Source organism: Salarias fasciatus, chromosome 3 (genome assembly GCF_902148845.1).
Source record: "Salarias fasciatus chromosome 3, fSalaFa1.1, whole genome shotgun sequence".
Classification (NCBI taxonomy): Eukaryota; Metazoa; Chordata; class Actinopteri; order Blenniiformes; family Blenniidae; genus Salarias; species Salarias fasciatus.
Window position 1 is genome coordinate 4,389,195 of NC_043747.1, and position 23,210 is coordinate 4,412,404.

Below are 23,210 nucleotides of genomic sequence, written 5' to 3' on the forward strand. Positions count from 1 at the left end.
AGACGCACCTGTGTGCACACACCGGCAATAAAAGACGACAAAAACACACAACTGCAGGAGATCTAAAGCTGCAGTTATCCCGAAAAAGCAGCCCGGAGCGCCCACTCGTCGCGCCTGTTTTGACAGCTCTACGGCCGCGAAATCAAAACAAATCAAGGCCTCCTTGTTAAGAGTGTGGATATCTGTGGTTAAAGCAGCGTCCATCTCCTGTGAAAACCGTCGGTGGGCGTGTTGTTCCTCCGTTCAGAAGCTCTTCAGACCAGCTTAAGCTATCAGATTCTCCAGTTCTCGCTCAAAGCAGACGATTCGGTTCAGACGGAAGCTTCATTCTGTCAACCTGTTCTCTTTTAACAGAAAATCTCCATTTTTTTCTCCTCCATCCAGTTTGCCTGGCTGCACCGTCCTCAGCTGGAGACACGGTGAGTGTGTGTGTGTGGGGGGGAAGATTTCTCTGGATTAGATCTGAATGAGCGAGCGCCTGGGAGACGCAGCTGAGTCCAGCAACCTGGACGCTAACTCAAGCTAGAAACAGTCGAATGTGCTCCAGTCTGAAGATCTGCTTCACGCTGAAGGACGCTCCGACCCTCTTCCGGGCCTCTACAGACTCTAAACACTTCAACGAGCAAACGGGGACGGGCGGGCCGGCCCCCCCCCCCGCCACCCCGTTCACAGCACCGTCAGCTCGACTCTATTACCCAGGAAGAGGCACCGCTCTGCGGCCCGGTAACAAACACACCTCTGGATTATAAAGGTCAGCCGGTAATAAAAGTTGAGGCGATCCATAAATCCTCCAGGAAGGACTCCATTCACCGTCAGCGAGACAACAAGGACTGGTCCCGGCGCTGCGCTCAGCTGCCAGCTCCATTACCGACGCTACACCCAGGCTCTAAAGCTCTTCCAATGGAGCGCTCGCTGAACTGTAGACGGTTTGGGCGGCGCGGGTACAAACAGAAGAGTGGACGACCAAGCTGCTTAAATCTTTAATAAGAATCACTCTCAGCTCCGTCAACACCAATAGAGGGAGAGATAAGCTACGGTTTGGGCAGAGATTCGATTTAAAATGGAAGCGGCGCCGTTTCCCCCCCGTATCAGCGTTCCCCCGGCTAATCAATGCCCCGCCTGTTCGGTAATGTGTATCGACGGCGGCGGAGCCTTATCAGCCCGTCCGGATCGCGGCCGGCATTGACCGGAGTCGCTCCGCGGCGCAATTACAGCGCCGCCGTGACATTTCGGTTGTCTGCAGCGACTCGGGCCTCCTCCTCCTCCTCCGGCCCGGACGCTTTCAGCGCCTCTCCCCTTCTTATCCGGAGCCGAGTGTTGCCAACCGTGATAAGATACTGTAGCCGAGATAAGAGGTGTGCTGACGAGCAGAAAGGGGGAATATTTAAAGCAAATGTTACGATGTAAAGCGCCTGGAGTTCCTCGCAGACTCTCGGCGCTCGGGATTTCTTTGACCTACATCAGGAACTTGAAGGCAAACATTGTTTTATGGCGCTGCGTCTCGTGGGACAACCTGCTTCCAACTTCATGTCGAGACTGAAGAGGAGATTAAGACTCTTTAAGGTTCTCAAGACCAAGTGTCAGTTAGGAGTTTTTGGCAGCAAGAAGCCTGATGAGCCTTTTTAGACTGCATATTTACATGGAAACATCCTACTCATGCATAGGAAGAACATGCAAACCACAGAGAAAGGCCACAAAGTCCAAGCCAGACTTTTATTCTACCCATAAACAGGTAAAAGGTTTCAAACAAACGTTGAGGCGTGTGTCTGGGAATACGTGAGCAGACTGAAATCCTGTCTCCACACACACACACACACACACACACACACACACACACACACACACACACACACACACACACACACACACACACACACACACACACACACACACACACACACACTCTCTGACAGCGGTGTGACCGGCGGCAGCTCCAATCTGAGGGAATAAGTTAGAATACTCCGGCTGGAGCGTGAAGGAGAGCATTTACGGCTCCTCATGTTTTTCCACAATCGTCAAATCCCGAAGTGAAACAAATAAATCTTGAGAGTACAACAGAAACTGGATGTCAACACAGTCGGCTGTTTACAAATGAAAAAAAAAAAAAAAAAAAACCTTTCTTTATTCCAGTTTCCTCCAACTGAAGCATTAACATGCAGAGTGGAGCGGCGGCGGCTTCGATTGAGCCGTTAAATACTTTCACTCGACGCCAAAGAGCAGAAACTACGAGCAGGAGGCGAAAAGCAGGAACCTCCCTTCCTTCATCTGTTACCGTCTGACCGGATGAAAGGGAAATTCAGCGGCTCAAACATCGGCTGGTCAAGTCTGGGAAAACAAACACGACAACACAGATAAGGCTGATCTGATTCAAGCGTTTCAAACTGTCAAAATAAATACTTTCAGTTCTTCATCACGAAGTCTCAGTAGTTCTCAATGAATTCTCTAAATGTCAAAGCCGGAGCGTGAACGTTTCGTCATAAATAGCTGCCGAACCAACGAGTGTTTTAACTTCTAAAGGCCATGATGGTGAGAACAGGAGAGAGAGCGCACATTCAGAATGTGTTTCTTCTGGTTTTTTTGTTTTTAACAGTAAACGTAGAGGTATATGAAATCCGTTTTATTTTTTCCCCAATTCCGTTTTATTTTTTCCCAAATTCCGTTTTTTTCCGTTTTAATATTTCTGAATTTGGTATTTTGTTTTTTATGCTCATTTTTACCATAAAAAAAGGTGTCTGGTAAGTGGAAATGAATAAATATCCACAATTTAATAGAATATAACAGTCCATTTAATGTTTAAAGTCCTGCAACAAAGAAATACTTTTCAATTAGTCGCATGCGTCTTTGCGAGTCCAGTCCATGGTACGTTAACAGTATTTACAAAAAAGCTTTTCCCCTGAGGCATGAAAGTCCGTGTATTGTTCTGCTCTGTATTTAGCGCTTAGCGTGAAGTTTCATAACTTTTTTGAATGTGTGAGAGGGGAGGGAGCAGCTCGCTTGGACATCGTGTTGTTGCGTTGCGTCTCGTCGCGGCTGGAACGCTCGTTCACGTTTGTTTTCAATTGTACGCAACGCAAAATCGCGGAAAGCATTTGGCGTTGTGAACGCACCTTTAGCATGTTAGCAGCGCTGTGGAAGTGACGTACACGTTGCAGCAGCTCGGGCGGTCCCCCCGGCATGTTTGCTTTGCACTATAAGGTTCCATTTTCTCCCGAAAACTGAATTTCAGACCAGATTAGGACAAATTCCGCAATATTCCGCGTTTTATTCCAATTCCGTTTTTATTGGTCATTTCCGCGATTCCGTCCGCGATTCCGTTAACACGGATTTCATATGGCTCTAAGTAAACGTCTTGAAGTGACTGAAAAGCTACCCAGAAGTGGATGAACTGGATCCTCAAAGTCCCAGAAGAAGCAGAATGTGAATCCTGATTAATTCACCGATTCTTATCTCGTGCTTCTAATTTTGACGGCAAGTGACGGCCACAGCAAGTCAGCTCCGGCGGGAAATACGACGCAAAGAAGCAGTCAAGGCCTCCGCAGAAAGGCCACTTCACTGGTGAACATGAGACTGGAAAACCTAACAATTCCATCAGCGGGTCAGACCAGGGCACGACGAAGCACCGCTGCATGCTGGGAAGAGACGCCATCAAGACAAGGCTTCCTGTCAGAAAGCAGCAGAGAATCAAAGCCTTCGTTAGAGTCGTCTTATTATCAGACAGAGGATCTGCCTCCAGTGGAGTGTAATACAGGAGCTTAAATATATAATAAATTACTGCCAAGCAGCAGCAGCATATGAATATTTTAACACAGCAACCAAAAACTTGTTCAGATCTCCTTCTCGCACGTTGATCTTACTGGAAACGCGAGTCTTTGGTAGCGTTGCAGAGAACGTGAACTTTTCTCTCTTCTGCTGTTTCAGAGAGCGGGGCGTCAAACGGCGACACGCGACGGTTTCCTCCGGAATGTTTTGACAGGCTTCAGCGACGGGATCGCCGTGACTCACTCCGCACAACGCTTCGGGGATCGGTTTGCATCGGCGGCGTGGAAGAGCTGCGAGTTGGTAAAGCGAGTCAACAGGAGTCAAATGAAGCTGCAGCCGCGGCCCGCAAACATCAACAGTTGATGATTCTTCAGATCTGTTGAAAACATCTTGGGAAAAAAAAAAAAAAAAACCCTCTGCAGCAACAGTGGGATGAATCTGTCATGAATGTGGCGGCCGCGGGGAGCCGGGTCTGGGCAGGGACGGCGGCGGATCCGGTCTGACGCTTCATGAATATGGAGGGCCGGGCGTCGGGGAGCGGCGGCGAGGATGAATATTTCACCCAGCCTGACGGCGAAGGGAGGGTCTGGGAGCCGGTGCAGCTGGCTGCTCCGCCGTTATATAACACACACCCAAACAGATGGACACACAGAGCTGGACACTGCTGAAACACACACACACACACACACACACACACACGGAGGCTGCAATGAACACAAACACACAGCGACACAAATGAGCAGAGGAAAAGGGAAAGATGAATGGCTGCTGCCGCCGTCCACCCACCGCTACCTTCATCCATCTTACTCTCATCAAACACGAGATGCCAGCCCGTCTGAGACACACACACGCACACACACACACACACACGCAGCCGGTACAAAGGCATGGCCGTGGGGGGGAAGAGACGAAGAGCGCGTCATCATTAACCTCCCTCGATTCTTCCAGTAAAACCTTGGTCTCGATCAACAAGTGATGCTTGTTGTTTCTCCTCAAGAAAATTCTCTCCTGATCCTGCTGGAGCCTCCAAGCCGCCGCTCCGTCCCCGGAACTATTCCATGAGCGGCCGGCGTTCAGGACTGGAACCGGGATAAAAGACGACTGATCGGCCGCTTGCGGGACCTGTCGTCATCAATCCGGAGTCGCCGCGTCGCAACAGAAGCTGAAGCAGGACGGCGCTGCGTGAATTAGCTTTACCTGCTAACACAGGCTCCACGGAGGGCTGCAAACAGCAAAGGATCATGGGGGAAAAACCATGAAAGCCTTGGCAGTGTACACAGCAATATTTTACCATGAACAGCAAAGGATTGTGGGAAGATTTAAGGAACAACACTTTAAATGATGAAGGAAGATCTCAACGTCCGTGCTCAGCGCTCATCCTGACAGCTCCGCCGCGAAGCCCTCAGACGTAAACACCAGGCCACTTCCGGCATCGTTCTGTCACTTTCTGTGCCGGAGCCGTCAGAGCCGGGCGCGCCGGGCGAGGAGCGCTCATGGGATTATTATGGTGGTATTTTTACCAGCTGAGAAAACACGGAGGGATCAGAAAACTTCAAGAAGACGGATTGAGAACGGCGGCTGAAATCCCTCAGAGACGGCGCCGCCGCCGCTCGCCACGTCCTGCGTCCGGCTACTCTTGGTGTTGATTCTTCAGGAGAGCCATCCGAACACACCCTCACATGCAAGCCGACACCGATCATTTAAAAAACACGGGGATATCTGAAGGGATCGGGTCCGTTCCTGAGGTGTTGGAGGTCGAAACGCAGCCGTTCAGCCAACACAGACCGCTCTAATGGAGGGACGGGCAAAGGGCGAGACAGCATGAGTCACACAGAGAGAGAGAGAGACCTGAAAACAAATGCAAACCCTGGTTCCCTTGAGAGCTCATTTCAATACACACACACGCGCACACACACACACACACTCGGACACACAGGCGCACCAAGGTTGAACAGCAGAGACGGCGCGGCGTCTTCAACAGACGAGATTCGTTTCAGAAAACTACAGCATCACGGGCGAAAACATGGCAGAGTTTTCACCTGAAACGTCAACATCCATTTTTATACACTGCAGGAAACACACACACACACACACACACACACACACACACACACACACACACACACACACACACACACACACACACACACACACACACACACACACACACACCTATACAAACATACGCGTACACCAAACCCCGAGCAGCACCTCAGAAAAACAACCCTGCAAGGTGAATCCACCACACGTCAACAGCAGTGCTCCTGTGAGCTAACACACACACACACACACACACACACACACACACACACACACACACACACACACACACACACACACACACACCCTCAGCCTTCAGCACAGTCCATCTTCACGCACACACACACGTTTAAGGTGGGCGACACACACCCATCTCAGCACGGTGCGACTCCACACACGCATGTAAACACTCTCCGCTGCACCGTACCCCCACACACACACACACACACACACACCCACACACACTCTGTGGTATACACACCCTCGGCGCCGGCGCTCCGCTCCATCCCTCCTTACCTTGCAGCAGGCTCTGGAGGTTGAGCTGCGCCTGCTGGTGCAGCTCCTCGACACACTCCGGCCTGCTCCACGAGCCGAACACGTTCACGCTCTGTTGCCATGGAGACCTGAAGTGGGCCGCGCCGCCGCCGCCGCCGCCGCCGCTTCCTCCGCCGATGCCGCCGCCGCTGTGGCTGCCATCGCCGTGGCTACTGCTGCTGCCGCCGCGCCTGCCGCTCTCCGCCTCTAGACCGCTGGTGGCTGGAGGAGGAGGAGGAGGAGGAGGAGGAGGAGGAGGAAGAGGAGGAGGGAGGGATGAGGGAGCACGGTGAGAGGAAGTGATGGATGGAGGGAGTGAGAGAGGCGAGAGGAAGTGAAAAAAGGGAGGGAAAGATTATTGAGCAGAGAAAGGTGGGAGAGGTGGATGGAGGTGGGAAAAAAGGGGGGGGAGAGAGGAGATGAAGATGAAGGATAAAAGGGTACAAAAGAGAGCGACGAGGAGGGAAGAGAGGACGGTTAATGAGGGAGGAAGAGGGAGGAAGAGGAGAGGGCAAAAAAAAAAGAAAAACACACACGTAAATATAATGTATGAATTTGCATAGCTAATGCCCGGAGACGGAGATTACATAACGCAGTGTGTTGTCAGGGAGAACAAGGACCGAGGAGGGAAGGAGAGAGGGAGGGAGGGAGGGAGGGAGAGAGAGGAGGGGAGAGTGAAGCAGGGATTAGGGAGGAAAAACGACGCGAGAGGGGTGGAGAGCAGATTTGGTGGGGAAACAGAGCAGCGCTTAATTAGGAGGGGATGGATGGAGGGACGGCGAGGGAGGCAGAGAAGAGGGGGTGAAGGAGGGATTAGGGCAGGGAGGTGTGAGACGGAGGAGAAGGGAAATAAAACAGGCAAAAGGGGGATTGAGGCACGAGGGAAATGAGGAAGTGCAAGGCGGGAAAGGAGGGAGACCGGGAAACATCGGTCCTCGTCGCCTTCGGCACACACACAATCAAAACCAATCAGCCGGGAGGAGGCGAAGCAGCAATCAGACGGAGTTCTTACAAACTGCTGAACACACACCAAACACCTCGACGAGTTTTTAAAGATGGAGCCCAAAATAGAGTCATCAGGGATGTCAACGTGCTGCCATCAAGGCTCAGTTCAGCTTCTACAGGCGCATGAAAACATATACGGGCTTCAAATGGTGTCGCCGTCACTGCCTTCACCCGTTAAAGCGCTCAATGCGTTGGAATGAGGATTCAACATTCCCTCCACCAGGGGGCGCTACTCAAACTCAACATACCGTCCAAACAGTAAGAGAAGGAGAATTCAGGAAAATGAAGGTCAACGACTTCTTGAAATCTGGGTGGTTTGGACGCCCTGCTTCCCCGAGCTCAGTGTTTATCTGCATGAATCTCTAATCACACACTCTTTCATTGTTTATCAATTTATAATCAAAATTTAGGGAGGAATTTACTGAATTTAGTCACTTTCATAATGAAAGGTTAAACTCATCTGCCTCTGATTTGTAAGGTCTGATTATGCTGATGCAAAATCTGAGGCTTGAAGAAACAAACAGGTTCACGACTGTCTGTTGCATCGATTCACAAACCCACTGAGAGAGAGCATGCTTTTAGTATAAAGAAATCATACAAGATAAAAAGAAGGGGAAAGAATGGTTGAACAGTTTGAAATGAAAAAAAATGACAGCAGTACTTTGAAGAACACTCGTAAGTTTCTATAATCATGTGAATATAATTATTGGTTTTTATGTATTCCAGCAGTAAATGTCAATGATTCAGAGAACTGAGCTCACAAAAATAAAGTCACGGTGATCTTTTTCTTGCTACAGAAATGTCAAATCTCACTACAGGAAACCCAGACCATGTCTCCAGACAAAACCCCCGAAGAACCGGTGCCGCTCACCAAGCTGCTCTGTCTGAGATCCCAGGTATTTTCAGAGAGGCTGCACCAATGTTTTACTGTTGATGTGAACAAAGTCGCTCAAATTTGAAGAATTGTTGGACTCCAGCAGACACGCCCTCTCTCAGAGCCTTCTCTCACCTCTTTTATCAGCCATCTTGCTATATGGTTGCGCTCAGAGGAAACACTGAAAGGCATCACGAGACAAAGAGCTACCCATAAAGCATCTCCTTATGCAGACGATTCTCTTCTATATCTCTCTGATCCTCCTAATTCGCTCCTGGAGCTTTTGGACATATTGGACACATTTTCTGGCTACAAGCTTTGCTGCCAAAAAAGCCAGTCGTTGCCTCTTCACTCAATCACACCTTTTAAATACGCAGACACTGGTTTTCGATATCTCAGGGTTTTTATCTCTCCATCGTTACCTGACATGCTGAAACTAAACTTATTTTTTTCGAATGGGTTAGAAAATATACTGATCACTGGTCTTTACTGCCGCTGTCTCTAGGAGGACCAGTCAGTCTAACCATCCTCCCCACATTTGCACAAAGGTACAAACCTTGTCCAACAAGCTTCCACTTTTCTTACCAAATCATTTCTTGTTAGACTTTGATTTCTGTTAAAAGCTTCCATTGCCAAACTCAAGGAAACACAGCACCTACTTCTCTCTCTGGCTGATGCCATTATTGTGTTTCCTGATATAGAGGTGGATTAGGCTGTTAAAAACTATGTCCATTTCACTTTCTCCCCAGATGCTTTTTCCTTATCCCCTTTTCATTTCCCGTCAGTGTTTTCTTTTATAACAAATAAAAGTCAATAAAGACAGTTACAAAACACACACACGCACACACACACACACACACACAAGAAGTCTGGGGGTAAATATGAACACCAACAGGTGTGTGAGTACGGGATAGTTTGTGATGGGTGAGAACTGGAGCCAGTAATTTAGCTGATTGGAAGTGCATTAACCTTATCAAATACAGATGGAACCATTTGATCATTTCCACCTTCAAAAGACTAAAACACTAATTCTTTTTACTATACACCCGGAATTGACCTTAATTAGCCTTCCTCCATTTCTGTGAACTATCCAGCAGGTTGACAGGCGACAGTCGGAGGCCTGATGTGCCAGCAGGTGTCCATGTCTGCTTGAGGAAATCACAGTTTCACCGTCTCAACGTCTTCGGGTTACCAGACAATATTTGGCTTTTGATTCTGTAAAATAACCCGAAGACTTTACGGACACGGCTTCAGAGAATGTTACTGATTGGTCCAACAGACCAAAATCCGTAAGTTTCAACCCGTGTGGGTGATCTTTCCGAGGAGACTGTTGACTTTTTGAAAGCGTCGCTGGATTCCCAGCAGGCAGACGAAGCAGACGGCGTTTCTCCGGCGGCGCCGTTGCGTCTTGTTTGCTCTGAAGCCGATGCCTCCCCTCACAGTACCGTAACGGAGTCAGGATTTCACCTCCCAGCTACCGGCTTCATCTTGCTGAGCCGCTTTAGCACAATCGGCTGCCACCAGAGAGAGACAGAGCGGCGGCTTATGATACAGGGGCGTGCGTCGGTTAGCGTCGGCCTCAGAAACCAGAACAAAGGCCAGCATGCATGATTTATGACGAAGTGCAGAACAGACACGTACTCCCACCATGGAGCCCATGTGACGGCGGTTTCTTCTTCTGCTTTGTGGCCCGAGATACATTTGCTTTGAGCGGAGGCTAATGGGCTCCCGTCTGCATTGTTTCTGCGTGGAGTTAATCCGAGTTCGCTGGCTGTGTGTGCATTGTGTGCTGGCTGCTGCTGCGAGCTAAATATCCCATTAGGGGGCTCCGTTTTGCAGACAGCAGAATGTGTTCGCTTCAGTCCGTGCTGCACATGGTTTGGGCTATTTCCTGCACAGTTCATTCACCTCTTTCAAACGGCTCTGGTTCCTTAAAACACCGTAAATGAAGGGAATTCCAGTGTTTTGTATGACCTGAGAAAATTCGGATTTTACTCCTAACACATGAGAGCAACTGCTTTTTCTAGTTTATTTCCCGGGCATTGCAGTGTTTTAGAGGGAGGCGCAGATAATAAGAGCATAATGAGACTGCAGCAGGTACGTCAGTGATGTAGCACTGAAGCTAACTGCCTTACTGAAGAAGTAACATCGGTATTAAAGACATACAGAGGTGGTACGTTTGAAAAAAATACATGCTGAGGATAGAAAATGGAAAAAAGAAAAGATTAGCTAACCCTTAGCTCGGCTGTTGGACGACCTCAGCGCCCGCTAGCCTCACTGTCAGGTTCCTTAACGGGGTTTCGGATTAAGTGGTTCCCCTGTTAACTGGTGACCGACTTAGCGTCAGAGACTCACAAAAGAAGCAAACACTTTGAAACTTTATTGTGAATGCGGTTAAACGGTGTTCGTCAGGACAGCTGACAGAGTTTGACCCCTGCTACGATAAAGGAAGCAGGTCACCAGTTAACAAGGACACCACTTGATCTGAAACACCGAAGTGCAAACAGGTGAGCAGCTTCATCTCTCAACATCGGCAAAATGTAGCCCTCTTTTTTGTTTTTAAACAGTGACATTTTAATTCCTTTTTCATCGAATTCAAACATTTGTTGCAAGTCGCATTTTCATTAGATTCCAGATGTTTGTTCAGTGCCGCTGAGTCTGGCTGACCAGTGTCAAACGCCGTTAAAGCGGCGGTCTTGAATTTTTAATGAAGCCTCAGCAGTATTGCATAACTTCAGTTATTTTACTTCTTCCTTCAGGGGAGCGGAATATCTGTTGCATGGCGAATGCGGTATTTTAAGATTGTTCGTATTCAGAATATTGTGATAAACGTGGCCGTCTGGATTCGTCGCTCTGGGAAGTTGGGCACAGTCGGAGTCCCACAGGCCTCAGGAGTCGCTGATAATGTGGCTCGACGACAGTAAACACAGTCTGGAGAGACGGAGCGCTAACTACCTGAGGAGGCGGCGTCCCAGCGAGACGCGGCCGTGACTGAGCGCTCCGGATTCCTCTCCGCACGCCGGCGCAGGGAGGAGTCATCGTCTGTACAGCGAGGTTTTTCACAGACCGGAGGACTCGCAGGATTTAGATTCACAGCCGAAAGCGGCCCGGTGCCGCTGCGGCGTGACGAGGCGGAGAGGAAGGGAAACAGTCACAACAAAGTGAAAGCTACAAGGACAGAAACGCAGCTCATCTGAACTGAAATTAACAGGCGAGACTCAAACTTCGTCCTCCTCCTGAGGCAGGCGGAGGGTGGACCAGGAAGGGTTAAAATAACTCCAGAGACCAAACACAGGAGGAACGACTCATCTAACTGAGCTTCTGAGCTAGCGAGACACTTAGCTAGCAAACTTTCTATTTCCTGTTTGGTCTTTAGAAACTATTTCTATATATTTTTACTCATCCAACACGAACAACTACTAAAAAACTCACTTAAAGAGACTTAGTGGCCGTGTGCTAATTAGATGAATATAAAACAGAGTTCGCTAACAGCTAGCTAACGTGGGTTAAACCCAGCTAGGTTATGATTTATGTTGACATTTTGACGAGAATGTTGTAATACAACTCAAGAGATATCACAAAAAAAGCTTTATTTGATTTAGAAAATGCAAATAAGGCTAATTTATCAGCCTCGTTTCTCTGGCTAGCTTCTAATAAACTTGACGTCTTTAAATCAGCCCTGCTTGTTCTTCTTATTGCTACATATGCTAACATAGCATCTACTTTTGGCAGTCGGGGTTTTCACGTTCATCGAATAACAATGTTTGGTTTGGTCAGGATGTGTAAACACCCCGTGTCCGGCCGGATCGGAGTGATCGCGCTGTCCTGCAGGTCTCGTCACAGATCTCGCCCTGATGGCCGTTGCCATGAAAACAGACGGAACGGTTTCTCCGGTTCGGCTCCTTCAAACAGCATCGGAGGAATTTTCTGACCCCCAGCAGGCTTTTTTTAGTCCCGTTTCCAAGAAACGGAAGGGTCTTCGGGGAAAGCTCCTCTCCTCTCAGGTCAACAATTAATTCATGATTAAAAGTTGAGCAGCAGCGACACACACACACACACACACACACACACATACATACATATATATATTTATACAGACAGAGCACACACTCAGGGCTCCTCAGAGGAGATGTCACTCTCCTCCCTTCCTCCCTTATGTAACTACGGTGACATGAAAAGGAAGGAGGAGAGAGGAGGAGAGGGGGATTGGACGGAGGAGAGACACAAGCCTCTGGGCATCACTGGGCAGATTTAGGGGGGAGAGAGAGAAAAGAGAATCTAATCACCTCAGAGCTCCGCAGGAAAGAGAGAAGACTGGAAGAAAAGCAGTGGATGATATGCAGACACTGCTGGGTTGTTATCTGAGGGAGTGGGAGGAAGATGCTCTACAGAGCTGCAGGTGTGACTGCCACCTCCACCGAGGCGGGCACGCCACGCTGGGGGAATCAAACCCGCAACCCCTGCTTTGTTAGAGGTGAGCTGGGCGGTTATGAGCATGAGTTATTACTGGTGTCAACAAAACACACACACAAACACACACACATCAGAGTGATACTTTCTCTGCACCCACTCACACACACATCACAAAAACACCAACAAACAAGGGAAACTTCTCTGTCTCCAAGCACACACACACACACACACACACAGACACAGAGAAGAAGTTTCACAATACACCTACTTCACACTGACACACACACACGCACACACACATTAGCGGGGAAGTTATTTTCCTCTCAGGCCGCTTACTAATTCATTCCCCTCTGTGTGCGTTGGAGTGTCAGCAGGGAGCGCGCAGATTTAGACAAGCTGCTACTGCGCTACACACACGCACACATATCCACACACACACACACACACACACACACACACAGTGTCAATGAAAGGACAAACACAACTTCCCCATCAGTCATTCTTGCACAAATGTTGCGTGTGTGTGATAAAAATACATCTCTGTATCCTCCACGCACCTCTGAAGAAACGCTGTGTGTTTATTAACCTACCAGCTACTGGTGTGTGTGTGTGTGTGTGTGTGTGTGTGTGTGTGTGTGGATAAAGAAAAGTAAATGAATCTAGGTTATTTGATGAAACTGTTGGTGAAGAAGCAGAAATCGACCAATCAGCTCCCTGCTTTCACCCCTGACCTGCCTGAAACTTTGTGAATCTGGAAAGGTCATCAGAGAGGTCAGAGTTCATCCCCGTCAGAATGTTTTTCACCCTGAACGTGTTCATTTCTTGATTAAAAGAGGAGCGGCTGTGGTTCTGAGCTCCTCCTCAGCCTCGTCCGGCTCGACTCCACGGCCGCTCCATTAGCTTCATGTCCGTCTCGCCGTTCGGCTGGAGGAGTCACACACACTGCTGCAGCCCGTCAACTCCCGTCATTTCTGCAGCACAGTGCTGCCCCCTGCAGGAGGACTGGCTGTACAGCACTGCATCCGTGCAGAAGAGCAACGGTTCTCTCCTAATTCTGTCTTTCAGTTGTTTTAGTGTCAAATTTGCCGGTGAAATAAGCTGCTACTGAATAATACAAGTTGAATTAAAGCACTGATTGTTTTAGTTTCCCTCAAGTAAGAAGAAAATAAAGCTGCGGTTAAATAAAGTTGAAAACATGAGGGCCGGTAAGATCATAATCCAATAGTTTTTATTGTCTTTTAACCTTTAACCTTATTGGAGTAAAAGTTGAAGGAAGGCGGCTGAAGCTCCTGACAGCATAAAGCTGTTCTCTAGTTTTAAAATGGAAATAAGATTATGGAATTTTCATGTTTTAAATCACCAAAACTGATTAAAAAGCAAAAATCATTAAAAAAAAAAAACAAGTTAAATAGATTCATCTATTAGTCTTCGAAGGGCTACAAAATAAAACACAGCAGAAGACGTCATCAAACTTCCACTTTTCTAAACTATTACATGTTTTTGACTCCTGGTGAATTTTACTTGGTGTAAAATGGGAATAATGGCTCCAGATTAACAGTCACACAGGAGGGGGAATGACCCAGAGGGAGAACATGCAAACCCAAAGTTCCCTCCCTCAGTGAGGTGAGAGCGACCGTCCACTGCTCCACTGCGGCGGGCTTACAGAGGAGGCGTCGACGTTTCCCCCATGAGCCTTTCAGAGGGAGTTTATTAAACAAGAAACACACAGTGTTGAGCTATCGAGGACAAATGCAATCACACAAATACAGTTCTCAGATCAATACACACACACACACACACACACACACACGGTGAAGGAGTGTGTGTTGATGAGCTCTGCAGAGACCTGACTGTCTGCAGTGATTAGACCTCTGGAAGTAATTCACAGTGACACCAGCCACAATTCATCCTCTGCCTCCGTCTTCCTGCTGCTGCTTTTCTCTAAATCACTTCCCTCCTTCCTCCCTGGGCTCATCTCTCTCTCTCTCTCTCTCTCCCTCTCTCTCTCTCTTCCTCCACGTCTCGCTTCGCTTCACCCTTTATTCCACAGTTTTACCTCCTCCCTCCTCTCATCCCTCTCTCCGTCCTCTCAGCCTCCCATCGTCTGTCCCCCCGGCTCCGTCCCTCATATCTTCATTTTCACACACTCACACACACACACTCAGAGCAATGGAACTGAATGTAAGTGGGAGGTGTGCGCGTGCGCGTGCGCGTGCACGTGTGTGTGCGTGCGTGATCAGAAGAATAATTCACCTGGCTAAGCCGCCATGACGAATAAACTTGTAACAGTCAACAAGCAAAACCACTGTTTTTACTCTCTCTGTGTGTGTGTGTGTGTGTGTGTGTGTGTGTGTGTGTGTGTGTGTGTGTTAATTGAAGAGCAGAATGCGTTCAGCCATGTTTGCTGACAAGAACAAAGATCCAATTTTATGCTAATTACTGACGCGGAGATTTGCGTCACTTTGATTGTGACGGTTAGTCGGACACACACACACACACACACACACACACACACACACACACACACACACACACGCACGCACGCACACACACCTCTAAGCATTAACAGCCATTATTCTCAGTGCAGGATGTTATTCCGCCTCGGTTGCCATGGATACGGCCACAGGAGAGTGACTCAGCGTTTTCAGCTGCTTCACACGTTCATTCAGCCACATGTTCACCTGTGTGCGAGCGTGCACGTGCGTACGTGCACGTGCTGCAGTCAATGAATGGATCATGCGTTGTATTGTTTACCCATGCGGCTCTCCGCCCTCCAGCTCCGTCACACGTCTTATCAGCACATCCAGGTGTGGTGCAGGCGCAGGCTAATGCTAATGCTAATGCACGGGTAAACAGGAGTTTAGCGAAACAGCAACAGGCTTTACAGAGGCCTGGGTGTCGAGACAGCAGCTCTGCAGCTCTCCTCATCCACGGCGACATTCCACACGGCTCGGCTGAAAGTAGCAGGCCCTGACATAGAAGCGAACGTCCGTTAATAAAAACCCGCTCCTGCGATCTGCAGTTTGAAACCTCACGCCGCCGTTCCCTCCAGCAAGGTGTTCCAGGCACACGGGGATTATTTAACAAGCACAGTCGCACTCGGCGGCTCCCAGGAGAGGGAAGAGTGCAGCTATATAAATGCAAAGCAGTCTCTACGTATGCCTGATGCGAATGCAGTTTTTAAAAGAAGCTAAAATGAAGACTGCTTGAATAAACGCATGCAGACTGGCTGCTTAAATGTGCCGATTTTTGAGGAATATCAAACACGCGCCACCATGGAATACACACGTTCTGCCAATGAGTGAGTCGTGTTCATTAGGAAATCCCGCTGAGCTGCAATCAGCCATCAGAGCGGCGTCAAAAGGAGGGGGAAACGACTGGAGACGGCCCGGCCTTGAAGTTTAAAAGGCCGCTTTCCCGACGCCAGATTCCTCGTCTTTGATGCCGCTGATGCGCACCGGCATCCGATTCTGCCGTACTGCAGCCGCCCGGCCCCGATGTGAGCTTTATCTTAATGTCCCGCTCCTCTACCAAGTGCCAAATCCCTTCAGATCCCCGTAAAACTCTCCTCCGGCGGTAATCTGCCGCCGCGCGAGTCGAAACGGGGTCGGCGGCTGAGCGGAGGCGCGAGGAGCGGCGAGGGCGACTGGCATGGAAGACATTAGAGTCTCATTAAGTGATTAATAGCAAACTACTCAGAAATTAAACCTTCAATGCCTCCTTCATGAATATCCAAATATCAAGTGCAGCGACAGTCACAGAATCTTCAAAATCTGAATCCTAATCAGACTCCAGCATGAACTAATGACAAGGAGAAGTCAGTCCGTTTCACAGGCTAAAGCAGTGACGGTGCTTTAGAAACATCTTCAGGTAATTCAGAGGAAACAATCTGCCTGATTTGAACGTCTTTAATCAAGGAGGAGAGAAACCCCGCGTGCAGCGACTCATCCAAAGTTTGAAAACAAGTAAAACTGTGAAATAATACTCTTTATTTAGAGAAACTAGTCTTTATACAAATGTTTTGGTCATTTCTGCAGGAAATGTGTTGAAAAGGACATTTCACACAGTAAAGGCTTCATCCAGGATCTTTCAAAAGACACACACACACACACACACACACACACGAAAACCAGTGTTCAGCTTTATTACAGTCACACGGCACCATGTACCAACTCATGTTGTGACTGTTATGACAGACTGCATACTGTTTTCCTGACTGCAGCAGGAAATCCAGGACACACACACACACACACACACACACACACACACACACACACACACACACACACACACACACACACACACAGTCACTGATTATTTATCACAGTGATTGATAACACACAGACTTGCTGCAGCGATCACTGGGCAGGACTCACAGGGCTGACTCAGCACCGTCTGCTAAAGGTCAGGGGGTTTGTGTGTGTGTGTGTGTGTGTGTGTGTGTGTGTGTGTGTGGGGGTACGCGCGCACGTGGGAAACAGAAGTGGGGGGGCAGTAAATCTGTGCACGATCCTTCTCTCGCCCTCCGAGGAAAAGACTGCGGCAAGCAGACAGGATGTGATATCAGTACGGGTCGGCCAAGGTCGACCCAAACTCAATCTGCAAACACACCCCCCCCCATACACACATACACACACCCGATATACATGTGCACACCCATAACCATGATTTATGAAACTGTAACCTTTAAAAACTGCAGTGATGGCGTCCTTCTTGCAGTACCAGCTTTCACCACCAGATGGTACAGTGAGTCTGATTAGAATTAACCAAAATACCAGCTCATCTGCTGCTGAGGTGAAGAACAGAGCGGAGCTTTCACGCTGTTCAGTGCAGAAAGCAGACTATATGAATTCACACTCAAACTATTTCTTCAAGAACGGATGTAAAAATGTAAAAATATGGCTGCCTGGAGGCGACAATTATAGCTGTTGTTAAAGTTAAACGCCTCAGTCTGAAGAACGGCCAAGTTTTTACTGGTTTAAATACTGCTTCATACAAGTTAATATATCAAGTGTAAAACTCCTTTAGGTTCACAGAGAGGTTGAAATTACAGGAGGAAAGGCTGCGGAGCGCTATAAATAAAAGAAAACAAAGTTTTTAGAGCAAATGCATAACAGTTTTACTTCCCTACAGGAGAAGAACCCAAGACTCCGATCCAAAGAGTTAATCCATCTAAATTATACTTCTGTGTTTTCACCACCTCAGGCGTCCAGCTTCATCTTCACACGCTGGCTGCCGAGGAAGAAGCTCAACTGGGGGCAAAGGGGGGATCAAACCGACAACCCCCGGACTGGGAGACGCCCCGCCTTACCACTGAGCGGCAGCGGCCCCAACGTCGCAACTTAAAAGACAAATCCATGGAAAAGCGGTGAACTCCATGTAGCACTGAGAGAAGCAAGGAAAATCCCCACAGCGCGAGTCAAACCAGTATAAACACACACACCCACACACACACACACACACACACACACACACACACACACACATACACTCGCCCTGTAGCTAGTACACATGGCCTGTTGTATACACGAGGACACAGATGGTTCAAGGTGTTCTGTACACACACTCACACACACACACACACACACACACACACACACACACACACACACACACACACACACACACACACACACACACACACACACACACACACACACACACACACACACACACACACACAGCAGCTGTCTCTTCCAGTGAGGAACATCTGCAGACAGCCACTCCGCTGCACGAACTTCTGAAAAATGAAAGTTTAAAGAGACACGGAGGAGTCGGGGACGAGGAAACTCTGTTTTCCCGCCGAAGACGGCTCCCCTAAACGCAACACGCCGTTACACGGTAAACCCTGGATGCGTCCCGCCGTCGGACTTAAGCGTTTCCTCCGCTTCCTAACCGAGACACGGTGTCACTTTAACTTTTCATGGCCGACGAGCTCCTCTGATGCTTGTGAATGTTTGATGCCGCTGAAGGAAACAGGGAGGCGAGGAGGCGAGGAGGCGAGGAGGCTCGGCGTGATGTTTGACCTCTGAACTCCGGCCATGTCATTTAACTTTTAACATCACGATTTGACGCTATATATAAAAATAAAAATAAAAATCACACAACGAAAATGAGTAAGTCAGCAGATGTAAATACACAGATCTGAACGTCGCTGAAGCGTGAAATATTCGCTTCAGAAGGTGGTGGAGCCAAAAAATGGAGCAAAGAAGAAGAGACATCAAAGTTGGCCTGGTCGGTCTCTCCGTACAGCCTCCAGCTGTCGTAGCCGTTACTGAAACCTTCGTTACGGCTGATAAAACACGCCGTGTTCCCTTTTACCGCCTGCAGTTCGCAGCCAGCTCTGTGAACTGCAGAGTTCCTGGTTCTGGGCTCCGGAGCGGCTCTTATCGCCGCCGGTCAGACCCCAGCGTTTGCTCTGGCTCGCTTCCTGTGCATTTCGGCCGACCTTGATAATGGCGGCAGGCGGGAGATTTTTTATTTTTTTTTAAATCTGATTTTTATTGTATTTGCACTGAGCAGGAAATTTGAAAAGGCAAAATTGTAACTTTTTTTTAAATTTTCTTATTATTATTACTATATTTTTTTTAATAAAATTATCTTATTTTAACCATTACATTTAAAAATATAAATATAAAAAATGAAAACACTATAATTCCACACACACACACACACACACACAGGCAGGGTGAGGCTGTCTCAGCAGAGGAAACGGCGCTCCGTCGACTTCCTGCCGTCTTCCTGCTCACCAGACAGTCGGCTCTAATGAAAACAGACCAGACGCTCCGACGATGAGCTCCGGACGGAAAAACCTCGTTAGAAGCTCCTCAGGAAAACATCTGGCTTCGTCTGACGTGACGCCGATTTATTCACGGCGCTCGGCGAAGACATACGGCGCTGCAGGGACGGACAGCCACTCACAATGCCTGTTTTCCTGGAGCTCATTACTCTTTATCTCCATTATTTTTTGGCCATTTAATCTAAATCGGGCCGTTATAACCTACAATGATTCAACCTTAAGATGTTAGCTTGTAATTTGACACCAGCCTCATCATTATAATGTAAGGAAAGGAGTGTTTTTGAATGCATGAACCACAAACAGCAGTGACTTTGATTGAAAATGAAAACAAACTTCAGGATTTATTTGAAAAAGCGTCCAGCTTGATCACTTTAATATTTCTAAAATGTCCTGAATTCATTTACAAAGTACGAAAGAAGAGGACGATATTAACTGGAGAACTTAATTTGGACACGCAGGCTGAATGTCTTCAGACTAATTATATTTTAGAAGGAAATGATTCCACTTATCGTCTGAAACCCATTTATTTACCTCGGTAATTTCAATAAATGACCATTTAATGCATTTAATCTGAATTCAATGAACCAAAAAAAAAAAAAACAGAGAGCGTTGACTTTTATTAAAATAACCACAATAAGCTGCAGTTTTCACTTTATTCTGTGCTTTTATTCATGATTATTTTCATAGGGAAACGTCTGCTGAGGTTCTATTGATCAACGATCGCTGGAAAAGCTTTAATTTGTTTTCTAAAAAATGAAAAAAACAGAGAAATCATCAACTAGATACTCTACAAATAGGAAAACCATCCATCTCCGGGCTGTAATGTTTGAGGCTGTGTTGCCTCAGAGAGTAAAACTGATTCAGAGTTTATCTCGCCGTTTCTGGCAGCAGATTATCAAGATCAGATCTGAAGAAAAGCAGAAGACAGACCCTCCGACCGGCTGGAGCCACGACGCGTGAAGAAAACAGAGCGTGAACGTGTGAATTCATGTTTCTGGCAGTTTCCAGTAACAGTGCTCTTTCTCTCGGCCAGACCGACACCAGCAGAGTGTTTCCTCTTCCTCTCAAATTCCAGCATTTTTCTGCCTCTCATCAGCATCTTGTAAATAATGAACGAATCAGATTTGTCAGTGTGTTCCTCACAGCGGGAATCAATTATTACCTGAACTCAACTTTTCTTTTAATATCTGAAATTCTGTCACTTTCAATTGTTTGCTAACAATGTTGTTATAAAAATCTAAGTATCTGAACCTGAAGCCGCCCTCAGCCCCCGTCAGTCTCCAGGGTCAGAGGTTAAACGAACGCCTCGCTCCTCTCCGGCCTCCCCGCTTTCACGCACGCCGCTCAGCCTGACAATCGGGGCGCCGCATTTAGCAGCTCATTTGCATAAAGATCCGATGAGGCTCGATTTCTGCGCCGATCATTTCCAGTTCAGAGCGAGACGGAGAGGAAGGAAGGACGAGAGAAGACAATGACAGAGGGGCGAGTGTGAGAGCCACCATGTGAAATACTGCGTATCTATGCTGCAGCCATGTGATCACGTGTGTGTGTGTGCGTGTGTGTGTGTGTGTGTGTGTGTGTGTGTCAGGCATGCACAGATATATTCATACTCCATGTTCACATGTGTGAGAATGTGTGTGCATTATTGAGTGCTCTTGTGTGTAGACGGGTGTGACAGTGTGTGTGTCTGTCTGCGAGTGTGTGCGCGCACGTGCATGTGTGTGTGCATGTGTGTGTGTGTTTGTGGGTTGGTTTTAAGAGCGGCTTTGCAAAAACCATCATCGCTGAGCAAAACCACACTGTGGTCATGTGGGAGTCAAAACGCTACTTCGGCAGCATGTGTATGTACAATGTGCGTGTGTGTGTAACGTGTGTGTGTGTGTGTGTGTGTGTGTATGTGTGCGCTACACGGGTGACCCCAGCTGACCCCGCCCCGCTTTAACAGCCGTGTATGAAGAGTTTTCCAGGGTGAAAGAGTCAGGCGGGTCTCCGATCCTCAACATACAAAGAGCCTTTCAACAGGGAGAACACACACACTCTCACACACACACACACACACATCCAGACACCCCGAGGATGTCTGGCTCTCTCATATGAGCTCACTGAGCTCCACCACTCAAGTCGGGACAAACCAGAACCGGCTGACCACAGTTCCTTCTCACGTCCGTCCTTCAACACAAAATCTGCTTTTTCTTACATTTCTGGCAACAACTAACACAAAAATAATCACTGCCGTGATGGGAAACACCAGAATCCACGTATTCTATCACATGAATCACACACACACGCACGTGCACACACACGTGCAGCGCGATCAGGCCTTGTTTTGGTGTCACTCCGTCCGCTGCGTCTCTTACCCGTCCTGGTCCAGAATGCCTCCATGTCCGAACTCCTCCGCTCTGTCCCGCTCAAACGCTGAAGCACCCATGAGAGGAGGAGGAGGAGGAGGAGGAGGAGGAGGAGGAGGAGGAGGAGGAAGAGGAGGAGAGGCCGGCTGAGCGCTGAGGTGAAGCCTCTGACTCACTGGGCGATCGGGAAACGGTTTTCTCTCCTGCTCTCAGGAAGAGAAAGGGAGGAAACTTGTGTCGCCCCTCCTGGCTTTTCTCTTTCTTCCTTCTCTCTTTCCGCCCCTTCCCCTCCTCCGGACTCCTCCAGGACTCCCCCGGCAGATCAACACGTGGCTGTTTCTGTGCCGTAAACTGCACAAACCGCACAACTAATGTGTGGAAAACGTCGGTTATCCAGGGAAGGAGAAGCTCCCGCTTAATTAACGCAGAGCGAGAATCTGGCCGGGGTTTTAATAAGGCGGCAGCTGGCTCCTTCTCCTGTTTCTCACTGAGACTTCAGTGAGAAACAAAGTGAAACAACTCACAGAGCAGCTGATCAGTGGAGAGGAAACGCTCATATTCCAGCTTGTAATCTTCTCTTTATGAGGAAAAAACGCGAGCAATGAGAAATTTTAACATGTTATATCAGTGTTTCTGAGTTCTTATTGGCTTCATATATACCTGGGGCTGTAATCTGAGCCGTCAATAATCCAGCAGGAAAGATGAGAGAGATTACAGAGGAAGTTTTAAAGGGAAAGAGGAACAAAAAGAAAACAGTTAATGAGCTGCTTTCTTTTCACTAAAGTCCCGATTCAGAGCCAGTAGAGTGACTAAGTGACTGCCCCTCCTTCCAGCCAGCATCGGGATACTGTGGCCACAGCCCGGCGCTTTTCCTTCCTCGCCTCAACAGCCACTTCCTGAAAACGCCAGAGGTGACGAGAGCGAGCGGCGGCGCTCACACTTTAGAAAAACTCCTCCGCCCTCCACCAGCCGAGTCCTCGGACTCCAGAAAACTGAGAAAACAAACATCTGGTTCGAGGAAGAACTGAAAAATAAAAGAGGAATCGGCGCGTCGGCTCGGAGTTTGCTCGCAGGGAAGTTTTCCGGTGACTTTCTTGCACTCGGAGGACACTCGGGGTGAGCGTCTCGCTCCATCGATTTATTGTATCCTCTGGAAGCAGAGAAGTGCTGCATCTGCAGCCCAGAGTGGAGAGTGGAGTTAAGGAAGAGGCGAATAAAGTTAATTCACTGTGAAACTAACGGGCTCGCTTCTATATAAGAGCTGCTGATTGCTTCCACGCCGAAGACGTGAAAACACAAGCTTCCAGCGCTGTCGGCTTCATATTAACACGTTCACCGCCGGGATCGAGCCTGCAGCCGTCCCACTGAGAGACGAGCCGCTCGACCCACTGAGCAGCAGACTCGAACGGCAGAACTCAGCAAAACAGAGACAAAGGAA

At 48.3% G+C, this 23,210-nt stretch overlaps 1 protein-coding gene across 2 annotated transcripts in view; it reads right to left on the bottom strand.

Moving 5' to 3' along the window:
• nhsl2 (NHS-like 2) overlaps positions 1-23,210 on the bottom strand; it is a 77,016-nt gene that overhangs the window by 18,638 nt on the left and 35,168 nt on the right. The window contains exons 1-2 of one of the 2 annotated variants that reach the window (XM_030088523.1): positions 21,782-21,885; positions 6,316-6,555 (exon numbers count right to left, since the gene is read on the bottom strand). In XM_030088523.1, the coding sequence (XP_029944383.1) occupies positions 6,316-6,555; positions 21,782-21,806 (265 nt within the window). In that variant the 5' untranslated portion in view covers positions 21,807-21,885. Of the gene's footprint in view, positions 1-6,315; positions 6,556-21,781; positions 21,886-23,210 lie in introns of those variants that run through there. The other variant, XM_030088522.1, reaches the window with a different exon arrangement.